At 40.8% G+C, this 13,146-nt stretch overlaps 1 protein-coding gene across 6 annotated transcripts in view; it reads left to right on the plus strand.

Moving 5' to 3' along the window:
• The window catches only part of GAB1 (GRB2 associated binding protein 1), a 110,161-nt gene that overhangs the window by 10,947 nt on the left and 86,068 nt on the right, over positions 1-13,146 (plus strand). The window contains exons 1-2 of one of the 6 annotated variants that reach the window (XM_036233520.1): positions 1,337-7,115; positions 7,411-7,608. The exons of 4 other annotated variants lie outside the window; for them this stretch is intronic. In XM_036233520.1, coding sequence (XP_036089413.1) covers positions 7,549-7,608 — 60 coding nt within the window. In that variant the 5' untranslated portion in view covers positions 1,337-7,115; positions 7,411-7,548. Of the gene's footprint in view, positions 1-1,336; positions 7,609-13,146 lie in introns of those variants that run through there. One more of the 6 variants, XM_016123296.2, reaches the window with a different exon arrangement.

Here is a 13,146-nt window from a genome sequence, read left to right on the forward strand (position 1 = left end):
AGGAATGCCCAAACCTCTGCTCTCATCTTGCCAGGCGCTTCGCGGTGGGGCTCCTGCCCGCGCCTCTGGTGGCTCTGGTGGCGTTTGTCGCTGCCTTCCCTCCCGGGCTCTCCGCTTACGCTGTTCCCAGACTTCCCTGTCTCAGATCGGCCTTGTGATCTCGCACTCGCGGTCTGGGGCCCCCTGCTCGTCCCTCCTTTTCTTGTTCCTCCCTTCTCTGTCTGCTCCCTGGGAGCCTCCCTGACCTCCCACCACCACCGCCACACACACACACACACACACACACACACACACACACACACACGAGAGGCGCACAGGGGGCCGGGAGCCCAGGTTTCGTCCTCCTCCGATACTCTGCCATTCCCGTAGGCCAGCGCCTCTCACCCCTGGTCGGGCTTGTTTCCATTGCTATTTCTCCTTTAGATCTGAGGGCCACGTTGTGATTTTCGTGAGCCGTAGGTACTTTTGCTTTCATGGGCCTCCCGCCTTCTGCAAAAAAAAAAAAAGAATAAAAATTATATTTTGCAACTGCATCGGTATAAAGATGAATATGAGCTGGTTTTATTACTATACGTTCGTGATTATTATGCAGATGCTCCTCGACTTAGGATGAGGTTATGTGCCGATAAACCCTTAAGTGGAAAATGTCGTTGTTGGAAATGCATGTCATACACCTGCCCCACCGAACATCACAGCTCAGCCCAGCTTACGTGAGACGTACTCAGAGCACAGTGTCCGAAAACGCCGGCAACACAGAGCACCACAGGGCATCGGGCGTTTGTCCTGCTGGTCGCTGGCTGACTGGGGGCCGCACTGACCTCTACTGTCCAGCATCACGAGAGTATTTTACCCCGTATTGCTAGCCCCGGGACAGATCAAAACTCAAAGTTTCTACTACGTGTGGATAGCTTTTGCACCATCATAAGTAGAAGAATCGTTAAGTCAGACCATTGTAAATTGGGGACTGTCTGTATTCATTTTGTATTCTGATTTTAAAAGGAATTAATATTAGAACACTTTTCCTGGGCTCCTCAAAGTCTCACGGGCCCTAGCACTGTGCCTCTTACGCCTGATGGGCACGTTGCTGTCTCAAATGGCCATCAAGGCTTTGGAGATAAGGTCGACAGCGCGCTTCGGCTGATTGACTGTGACCAGGAAAGGCGAGGAGCCCACTCAGTGACTTTGTCATGTGGCCCTTTCATGCCGGCTTGGATCGCTTACTAAAACAATATTGAGAGTTTGTATTTTAGTCCCCGGTATTGGAAAACTTTATGGAAAAATAGGATGATATACTTAAAAAGCATATATATATATATATATATATGTGTATTATATAAGAGCAAAAAAGCATGAAATTTTTATGATGTTAAAAATAGTTCTGTGACCTCTTTTTGTTAACATGGACATTTCTTCATGATATTTCTGTGTAGAGCTGTGGTTTTTAGTGGGGGTGGGAAGATAATTTTGTCCCTGCAGGGGACATTTGGCAATGCGTGGAGACATTTTTGGTTGTCGCAACTAGGGGTTCTACTCGCTATTACTGGGTAAGGGTCAAGGATACTACGGACAGTCCCACCTGAAAGAATTTTCAGGGCAAGATATCTACAGAACCGAAGGTGAAAACCCCTCATATATGAGGGATCCTTCGTAAAGCGTGGTTCTTACACCTGCATTATTTATTTGGTTTATTGTCCTGTGTTTCCATTAACAACCATAAATCGGGTACAGGATTATGTTGTAGCACTGGAACCAAACGTTTATTTTTTTCTGACTTCAGTACGGTTGAGGAAACCGGCCATCGAGATGGCTGAGCTTTTCAACATCAGGAGTTGCGTAATCCTTTCGCGGGGTTCACGTCACGTGACGGACGAACTCTCTCGAACGGCCCGCTGTCGCTTACGTCGTTTTGCAAGTGCTCAGTTTGCCCTCGCCGGTTCTAACCAGAGTACAGGCAGTTGTTTTCTGGGTGGGGAGGGGGAATGCTGAGTCATTTTTTCATGCTTTTTATTACCTCTTGGCTTGGATATCACCATTCATTGTTCACAAGCTGCCCAGCTTGTTTACTTTTTATAAATTACATGTCATCAGCCCTCTTGCAGGTCTGGCTACTGTAATTGGCAGTAGCCACAGAGCAGGGCTGACGAGTCTGCATTTATGCTGATGTCTTACATTCGGGTCACGTCCCAGCTCTCGTGCCTCTTCCCAAGGAAAGTGAGGGGAGAGCCGCCGTGCTCCCTCTTCTCACACGCTCCGTGGGCGCTTGCCTGTGTCTTGGTAGAGTCCCTGTGTCCTTTGGTTTGGGAAGAATCAAGCTTTTTGGTGGGGGGGGGGCAGTGGTCCTCCACTGTCAGTTTAAACTTCGGAATAACGATCACCTGGGTAACTTCTAAAATAAAGAGTTTCTTTCCAGTTCTTTCCATTCACTTTTTGAAAATTAAAGTCTCGATGACCTACAATGCTATAGGAGTTTCAGGGGTACAACGTAGTTAATCAACATTTACATGCCACAATAAATCTAGTAACCATCTGTCACTGAAAGTTATCACAGCACTATTGACTGCATGCCCTGTGCTGTACATAAAATGAAGATTCTTGATCTCTACCCCACTTCTGATATTTGTAGTAGATCTAGGTAGAGGTCCAGAACATTTTCTAACCCAAACCACTGCTGATTGTGATGTAGGTAGTCCCTAAACTTGGAGAAATCCTGGGTTGAGTGTGGAGGAGAAGAAGGAGAAGGAGGAAAATCCACTGGAAGTCAGTACATACAGAGTGTGGGCTGGGAAGGCAAGAACCAAAACTCAGAAAATAGTTTAGCCTCTCTTCTGTGAGATAAGGGAAATATGTTATGATGCCTAAAAAGATAGGTGCTCAGTGTTTTCTAGCAGTGATTTAGATCAAACTGTCCCCTAAAGACATGTTTAGAGGATGGCAAAAGTGAAAGGGAAATTTTAGAAAGGTTGGACTATGAGAAAGTACCTAACCATTGCCAAGAAGCTCAAAAAGTCGTTATTAAATCAAGGAAGATATTACGGTAGGTATCGATTTTAAAAAAAGTTTCTGAATCGAGAGTTTATGAATGACTTAAAGATGAAGAGGAGAAATGAAAGAGGATTAGCTCCTTACCAGAAGTTCTGGTTATTCTGGTTATTGGATCTGAAATACAGTCCAGGTGTCTTGGACTAGGTCTAATTCAAACATTCTTCCCATTGTCTTTGTGATACATGCCTGGTTTGCCCTAGTTTTTGGTTAGTTGAGATATTTTTGATTTGTAAAAGAGCACCCAAGTAATTGTACTTGACTAAAGAAGTTTCTCTCTCTCTCTCTCTCTTGCTCTCGCTCTTGCTCTCTGCTTAATTTACGTATTCTATTCCATCTCTTTTAACCTAAACTTTTATTTTAAAATCTGTTTTAGGGAAAGATCAAGAGAGGGATAGGCAACACAGACTCTGTTTTAGAAAATCGTCTAAGACGTGGACCACTTGGGAAGGCATAGTTGTTTAATCCCAGCAGAGGACTGAAGTAAAGGATCTTGCTTCCAACTACCTACTGAACTTACTCTGTTTCTGGAAAGACATAATTTCTTGACATGTTATTTCCTTAGGGGGACTTCAGGATTCCATTCGATTACCATGCAGAAAGATCTTGACGCCCCATCCCCCAGAGGAATTTGGGGAGTCACTTATAAAAATGGTTTTCATCAGCTTTTGTTAAATCATCCTTTGCCCTGCTCTAGCTGGCTCTTCGCCCAAGTGTTCATTTTGGCATTTACTCTTGCCCGACCATTTCTCCGTCAGTGTTCGGTTCTCCATGCGAGGAGCCCAGACTGCCCCGTAGAACTTGGCACCACTAGCTCGCCAGTCTTCCCTCGCTCCCTGTCTTTTTGCCGTCCTCCACGTTCTCTCCCTTCTCCTCCATTTATTTCTCCGTGAACACTTCGGCCCTTTAGAGGCTATGCCCATCTGCCCGCAAGATGCTGTGGAATCTTTCTATCTGCTTTGTGTCGAGTATCATTACTGTGATTATATGAAGTCTTTACCACACCCTCTCATTGCACTGACAGTCCAAGTTCGTTCGGTTAGTAGATCACTTCGCTCCCAAAGTGAACGATAGAAGGGCTGTTGCTGGACAGTGGAGACCCAGACCAGCTTCTTCCATTTACCTGGGGACCAGGAAGGGCTAGATACCTGTGACTTCTGCCCTGCACAGCGAGTGACGGCTGGGCTCACAATGTGCTCTCTTCATTTCAGGTGACCTTATTCCTTTGCTTTCTTAGGTGCTTTAAATCCTATACTTGGTAAACCTTTTCTTATGACTCTCTTAATATTCCTAATTATTTTTTCAGATTTTTTCCCGTAGTTTATTCTAACCCATGTGGTGTTTAACGTGGTGATAGATGTTTCCAGTGAATAGTTAGATTGGCTGATAACAAGCATAGGTGTTCTCAAGGAGAACCATAGCCTTAAGTAGTCATCCAAGTGCAGCGCAAAAAAATACAGCTTATGCATTTTCAGTGGGTGTATTTTAACTTAACCTATTCTGGTTTTGGTCGAACACATAGGAAAAAAGCTTTCAAATACTAGGTAAGCAGATTTATTGTCCTTTGCTAAGTTACTAAAGGGAAATGTTTCTTTAATTTATAAAATGTATCATTAAAGTTAATGTACATAGTTAGCCTTATAATTTTATATTTACTTATATTTGGGTAGGAAATGTACATAGATTGACCTAAAATTCATAGTCTGTTGGTACTTCGATTATTTCTGTGTTTTAAGGTATACTTTTTAATACTCAGGATATTTAAATGTTTAATATCTCCCCGCTTATTTCAGTGATCCTTAAAGAATTAAAAGATACTCTTTTATGGTAGGTTTTATGCATACTAAATTTTTTAGCAATGTGGTTTTGATTCCCAAGCAGGAGAAATAGTTGTATGTAGAGAAACCCATGTCCTTACTAACTGAAGGGAATTGGAATATGGATATTGAAATAATTTCAACCTTCCAAATGAGGTTCTAGACTTGAAGACATTCGTTGTCTGTTTTCACATAGAATTGGTTTGTTTCTAAACCATGTATTTCCAAAGCAGAATAAATTTTTATAACTTTGAGGCTTTTGCTGGAACACTTAAGAAGAAAACGACTCAGTTTTTCTTAAAGTAATCAAAGGAGAAAAACTTTGATTACGTTTTCTATTCGTAAGGAGAAAAATGGGGCCCTGGGGAATTGAGGCCTAGGAAATACCCTGCATCCAGGGCCAGCTGGTGGACAGGAACACAAGCGCCCGGACGCCCAGCCCGGTGCCATTTCCAATCCACCACGTCCCCCTCCTCCTTCAGCGCGTTGGTGTTGATTTCTAAAATTCAAACACTTTGACATTGCAAGACCATTTTTGCTGCTTCTCAGAGTGATGACAACATGGTAAGTTTACCCTCCAATCCTTCTGTTCTTAAAATTTTAAATCGTGGATGAAAACCCATAACATAAAATTTACCAGCACCTTTTGAGAAGGCGTGTACCTCACCTGTATCTGCCCCTTCCCTGTAGTAGAAAGTTAATTATGTGGGATTTGCTTACCTGATCCCCACAGAAGATCCTACTTTAGTGCCCATTTGGAAATCCCACAGCCCTTTCTGCCCCTGAGGAAAAATTCTTTCCTGATCTTAGATTCAGTGCTCATTTTAATCTTGAGTGTATGAGAATGAGTCAGCCTGGGTAAGTATGTAATCCCTTTTATACCTTCCTTTCAACCTCCCTTTAATTTTGATTTCCTTCGTAAGGGCTGGCGATCTGGGGACTAATTTAGGAACTGGGAGATGTTGAGATTTTTTTGGAACCAGCACTTTCTGTTCCACTGAAAACGAAGCTTGCATGGCCTAAGTTTTGAAATTCAGACTATGTGTGGAATGTCTGTGTGGATGAGGAAAGAAGTTAATGCTTTTTTGGGAGGTAGGGAGAGAGAGGAAGGAAAATTTTAAGATAGTCTGATTTTTGTGGGGGAAATATTGAGATTTTAGAATCAAACCGAAGATGAGAGACTCATTGTTTTGTGATTTCTTTATGTACACAACAGGAATGCCTGATAGTGGCTAAAGCGATATTGTTGATTAGGTGTATTAACTGATAAAATAAGTGAGTTCCACTTTATTATCATTATCTATGCAATGTGTAACCACTACTTCCATTTCTTCACTTGTAGACTGAAAAATAATTCACTGAGGAATTTTTTTAAAAAGTATACCAGTAAAGTATCTTGGACTCTTTAAGGTACTTTGAATATGGTCACTTAAAAAAATGTAAATCACCAATGCTTGTTTTTACATCGATAGAAGAATATATGTGAGCAGAGGTGACTTGAACATCGAAACATTCATTTTTAAAGACAGCGGACACTTGAGCAAAGCCCTTCTCCTTAAATGCTTCTTTTGAATTGCCAGTCTTGGAGCTGACAGTCAGTAATGTCACTTTGCAAGTGTTTGGCACACCTGTTTTAACCTGCACAGGTTCCCTTCACACAAAGAAAGGGAGGGTGGGGTTTCATACACGATGGGAGCCCAGTGTTAGCCTCATTAACATATTTGAATAACTGTATTTGAATATCTGCCAACTAAGCTAGGCTGTTTGTAGGCCTCCTGGTGAGCAATGGAGACTTCTCAGAGGGGTGTAGAGATTTGAGCCTGTAAAATGTTTGCTTTTTCTTCTTGGAGGAGAAACATAGAAGATCCTATTAAGGACATTTTCCTTACCCTCCCAACAGAACAACTTTTTTTTTTTTTTTTAAATTCTGCATAAATTTTGGATTTTCTCTTTTTACTGCCTTTTCATATTTTTTAGAAGATGTACCATAGGACTTGTCTTAAAAATAGCTTGTGGTCATCTCCCCTGGATGAGTGTGAGTTCTTATTCAGCCTGTTTTTTGTCTTTGCAGAATTAGTCCTGAAGCTCTCTCTGTGAGCCTAGCTGAGGAACCTCTTCTGCAAGCTTATTGTGTGAACACAAATGGCTGGAACAGGACAGACAGGATAAACTAGGGTGCCCGTAGAGTCACCTCCTACCTAGTAGATGCTCAGATCATGAAGATGCCAGCTGGGCTCAACCCTGTAGAATATAGAAATGGTCTGTACAAGGTTTTAGGTTTGTGGCCTGTATCTTTGACTTTGCATTGACACCTGTCTGGCTGAAACCACAACTTCGGGCTCTAAAACTAGTCAAGGGAGTAGCCACTTAAAAACAGGGGTTCTCGGGTATTTCGACATATTGGCTTTTAAGGGTGAGAAGCTGAAGCAGTGCATACGCTTGCTTCTCTGAGTTCTCATTTGTGGGCAGATCAGGGGCATGTCAGAATCACAGAGTGTTTTTCAAAAACCATTCACCTTGGTTTTTTTTTTTTTTTTCTGTTTACCTGTTGCAGTGAAGAGTGGGTAGGGATGACAATGTAATGAGGTGTCGTTGAATCTGGAAGCTGTTGAAGCCATGGGTGCTTGCCACCATTTTGTAGTTTCCATAGTCCAGGCCAGTTTACAATCCTGCCTCCTGCTCACTCTTTGGAATGGAAAGATACAGCCTGATGATACCAGCTTTCACTCCTCCCATCCAAGATTTTGAAAGGGTATGTTATATGTGCATTTAATAGGATTACCAAAAGAGGATTAGTTTTTCTGTTTGTTTGTTTCTGTTTTTTTTTTTTTTTTCTGATTGGAGCTTTGTTTTGTTTTTTTATTCGTCTCTTTAAGTGTGATTCTTAAGAACCAGATGTCAACTGGACCCAGTTTCACAAATATGGAGTGTCAAAAACAGGAAAGAACATATTTGATCATAGCTATTAAAAAAAAACATCAAATCAAAAAATGAGAACTTAGGAAAGAATTCTGATACATAAAACCAAGCTCTAAACTTCTAACAGGTGTTGTAATGAGCATATATATTTATTTTATATGCCAATCACGTGTATATAAGCATATATATATATATATATATTTTAATCTCTACACTGAAGTTACTAAATTTTAGCCAGAAGTTCAAATCAGTTGAACTTCACTGATTAACTTGTAATTCTGTCAGTGCTGTGTGTGAAATACACAATCACCATCTACTCTTTAACTAATTATATAACTACAACTGATTCTTCATAACCTTTTTCCCCCAGTTGATTCATAAAAGCCTGCTCACAAGAAAAAATTATAGGTCATCGTAATCATGTAATTCATGAAGCACTGTAGAGTTAATGAATACCTTTGATTAATTACCATTTTAGTATTTTCTGTTTTTATTATAAAATGTTAAATATTGTATTTGTGGAGTTTCTCTATTGTATCAGTTTATTGTATTATAGGAATACTTTTGGAATGTTTACCAGTTTCACTGTTCAGTACCTGTTCGACATATCTGAGGGTGGTAGATATAAAATCTGTTTCTTGAACAAGTACATGCATGAAACGAAAACAGTTTATTCAAGTCATACAACAACACTAGTGAAACTTGAATTCTGGCACCAAGCCCACATTTAAGCTAATAATGTGTGTGTGTGTGTGTGTGTGTGTGTGAAGAAGATACTAATTACTGATAATCTCTTTATAATGAGTAAATATTTTTAGGTCCAAATATGAGTTATTCACTAGGCATGCCAGATTAAAAAAAAAAAAAGAAAAAGAAAAACGAAACGAAATGTGAATTCTGACTTTTATGTCTCTTTTAATTCATTCTAGTGACTTCCTAGTTGGTATTTGTGGAAATATTGTAAGAATTTTTAAAGTTGATTTTTGAATTCTCCATATTTTACGTATAAAGTGCTAGGAGAAAAAAATGAATGAAGAGGCAGCCTTCAGGTATAGTGAGGCTCAGCTCATTTAGCCATTGTCCCAGCTTGTCCTCTGTCAGCTCATTCCCTGGCTCCCTGGCTTATTTACATATTATACAATCCAGACTGGCTCGTCTTGTTTGGTAGGTTTGTTATAAACTGCAGAGCTAAGTGAATGTGTGATAACATTTTAAATGGCATTAGAAGTTAAACAGTACTTGAGGAGCATGTAGCAGAGGGCCCCAGCTGTCAGGTGCCCGGGTTAGCCTCCTTTGGGGCCATTTCCGTTTTCTCTGAGTAACAGGAAATGAATGTGAAACTATAGTAATGCCAGGCCAGAGGACCCCTCCTTTATCCGCATGATATTTAGCATGCCGGGTCTGATACTGAAAGTTGACGTTAACTGTCCGTTAATGAGATTTGTACATAAGCAGAAACCAACAAACCTAACCATTGGAACCATTTTCATCTGCCTGTGCCCAATACGAACACGGTGAAGGACAAAGGTAGCTAAATGAATCCTGTTCCTCTCCTCCCTCAGTGTGCAACGAGAGAATGTTTCCACGTGCTTTGTGGTAAGAATTTCTGTTAGCTGTACAGAACTGGGTCCAGCTGACATATGGTTCTTAACTCATCCCCAGCTATAGGGTTGGGTTTTCTAAAGCCTTTTCGGCCCTAATCCTTTTAACTTTATGAAGGGTGTGCTAAACTCTTGGTAGGGCTGTGTGTCCCCTTTAGTGTTGAGGATGACCTTCTCATATGCACCTTTCATCAGGCCCCCTGCTGGAAACTGGGATCGACTGGTGGCGGTAGAAGTCTTTCCCGGAATGCCTGTCCCCTCCATACAGACCCTCTCTGGGATTTGCAGGGGGTCCCAGTGCCAAAGGGTGTTTGTTAAACCTAGAGTAACAATGACCAGGTTATGCGCTGCACTGTCTCACTCTTACCTGTTCCAATCTCAGGGCTTCTCTGAGCAAAAAGACTGTGGGACTGTAAACCTAGAAAAGCTCAGGTTAATAACAACCTACATTTTCCCCATGAGTCAACTCTTAATTCAAAATATCCTAAAAGAGGTTCTCATTTCCTTAGGTCAGGCAGGTTGCAGCCTGCTTGATTTTTTAAAATGTATGTATGTATATATGTATGTATTTATTCATTTTTTAGTATCTTGGGTTAATAATGATTTTAGAGTAGAAGAGAAAATAGCTCTTTTATGAATATTGCTTAAAACTATATGGCCTTGTGCAAATCATCTAACTTCATATGAATCCTGACTTATAGACAGAAGCTTCATTTGTGCAGGTAGATTCACCACTCTGCCCTAGTCTGAAATAGTGAGGGAGAGAATAACCCCATATATATAGCACGTAAATTTTTAAAAAAATAATTCAGAGTTGGGAAAATTTTCAAACTGTTCACATTCTTCTGATTCTGATTTATTTTTAAACGTATTTTTTGCTGTTTTGTTTGCTTTCATTGAGTTCAAAAATACTATTTTCTAATGTAACTTTTTAGTTTTGAACTGAAAGTTAAAAACCTACTTTGATGGAATTACCGTCTTTTCAGTGGTTAACTATTGGAGTTTATATTCAGAAGATTGTGAAACCTTTAGAGGACAAAATGGAAAATGAAATTAAGTTTAGGACAAGGAATTCTACTTGGATATTGCAAAAATAGCAAAAAAAAAATTTTTAAGTGAATAACTGGCAACACGAACTCTTTTTCCTGTAAGTTCCTTTTTCCCAAACCCTTGCCATCATACTAAAAAAGTTTTCTTGTGAGTTGATTTTTCTCAGAATCTTGCTGCTTACTGTTAGAATTTTTTCATGTGCCAAAGTTCTGTTTTTCATGTGATTTCTGCAGCAGTTTGGGTCTTACTGAAAATATTTTTTTAAGTACAGTGGCAAAAGTTAATGATAATATGCCAAAAGTAAATTTAATAAAACTTATAAAATTTAGTTCCAGTGACTAGGCAAAATTAAATATATTATCCAAGGTGAATGAAGTTAGATTATGGTAAGAGAAATACTAATTCTAACTAAAGTGTGATTACTTACTTCCAGTTTTAAAAATTACTTTTGTCAATTCCTACCTGGTCTTTTCTTCAGAGATACATACATTAAAGATTTCTCTATCAGGCTAACATAAAGTGATGCTACAGACAAAAGCCAGTTTAACAAATAGCCATCACAGTTTTTGGGGAGTAATGAAGCGGGGAGATAAACATTCAAGTTTTTTAAAAGGAGCGATTGGACTTCTTGAGCAATAGGATACCTTGGAGCATGCAAGAAAGTGACTGAATGCTTTCTAGGGGATAGCCAGTGTTCAACATCTCTCAGTCTGAAGGGAAAAGATAAATCATTTTAAATACTACTCTTAAAACAGCATGCCGATGCATTCATCCCATCATTCTCGTTCACAAAAGATTTCAGAAAAGCTCAATCACATCTTGTTGGGCAGCTCACCCTGACCTACTGGGAGGATCTCACTGCGTTTGTTTACTCTGTAAGTCTTACAGTGGCCTTTGATCAAAAGTCATAAAATGTTGCCTGACTTGGTCTATCAGTGAGGATTCTCAGTTGTAAGCAGCAGAAACCTCTGGCTGATTGCATCAGAGCCAGAGTTCATTGAGGACATTAGGTAGCTCGCAGTCTCCCTGAGGAAGCAGAACCTGATTTGGAACCAGGAGCAATGCCACTGACCTGGGCTGAGGAACATGTCATTACTGCGTCCTGGACCAGGACGTGGGCTCCGCACCAGTGACACTAGACACTGAACGCTGCAAGATGGCATTGCCACTGCTGCCTTCGGAAATGCATTCACCGCCAACCCCCGCCCCGGGTTTCTGCATGGTTCTTGTTTCTTGTAACTGCTTGAGATTCAAAATCTGGTTTGAATTTGTGCGTTGGAGCCAGTGCTTGCACTCTGCTGCAGGGTGGCTAAGAAAACAATTTCCTGGAGTTTTCAGCTTTTGTAGTATTAGGGTTAATGATTTTCCAAACATAAGAAGGGGAGTTCAGATGCTAGGCAACTTCAGAGAATCATGGGTCTACTATTCCTGGCATATTGGAGGAAGAGGATTAAGGATTTTAAGGATTAAAAATAAAGAGGACCACAGCGCTGCCTTTCTGCGATACTTAAAAACGTTTGCTAATAATAGATATGAGGGAAAAATGTCATAACACGCCCGTAATTTCTCAACATTCTCATAACAGCAGCCTCCGCAGACATACGAGCAAGCACTGTTCATTGAGCAACTGTTATGTGCAAGGCAGTGGGTTTTGTCTTTTTTGTTTTCCTGCTTTTTTTTTTTTCTAATTTCTAATCCACACAACAGCCTTGAAAAGTTGACATCATTGCCCCCATTTTTATAGGTCAAGAAACTGATGCCGAGAATAACTTCCGGCAAGACGGCATTGCCAAGACTCAGACCCACATTCACTGTGCGTTTCAAGACCTCTGTTTGTTCTATTGCTCCCGGTTTCCTTACGGAAATTTCGTGGAAGAGCATGGGCGACCTCCCTGACTTAAACCAGAAAACGTTGTGGTGCTTGTGCATTCTTTCCCTTAGTAATCCATGACCTTTATCATGAGGGGGGACACCCTCCTAGGCTCAGGGCTAGAATCTCGGGTTCAGGAATCAAACAGACGTGTCCTCTGGGCGCTATGGGCATCCATGTGTCCTCCAGGAAGAGTTTGTGGAGTAAGAGAAGAGATGGTGAGTTTTGGGGATGGAGCAGAAACAGAGGGCCCAGCAAAAGACAGTGATTTTTACTTAATGGGAGGAAATCCAAGGTAGGGACCTGTTAGGGAGGCCAAAGATCATGGTGTAAGATGGAGGGTGTGGTTGGGAGTCAGGTGATTTGGAAATCAAAATAAAATGAGGTAGAGAACAGCCATTGGAGTGGACTGGCCAAGCAGGATGTTATGGTGGCCTTTTGTAATTAGAAATAATATTCTCTGAACCTTATGCTTCTCTGTAAATCTGCTGTGAAGGGCAGTGAATGAAGCACCAACCTGTATTTTTAAGTTTACGTACTAAATGGATACATAAAACTTTTGCACTTAAATTTTTTATTCCTTTTTTTTTAATGATGCTTCAGTTTTGGTGGTATTTGGGCCACAGCTAGATAGTGAACCTTCTAGACCGACTAGGGTGTTTCCTGCCTCCCACTCTAGTCACGTTTATTGATTTAGATGCCATCGTCCCCTAAGAATGACTTAGTTTGATTCCCACTCTGTTATTTTATGTCTGTCCACATGGAAGCTAATCTGCCGCATTCCTTCCTCCTCACGCGGCCTTGTGAAATCTTCCAACCTTGTGAAATCTTCCAACTAACGCCGTTTGTC

Source organism: Rousettus aegyptiacus, unplaced genomic scaffold (assembly GCF_014176215.1).
Source record: "Rousettus aegyptiacus isolate mRouAeg1 unplaced genomic scaffold, mRouAeg1.p scaffold_m13_p_16, whole genome shotgun sequence".
Taxonomy (NCBI): Eukaryota; Metazoa; Chordata; class Mammalia; order Chiroptera; family Pteropodidae; genus Rousettus; species Rousettus aegyptiacus.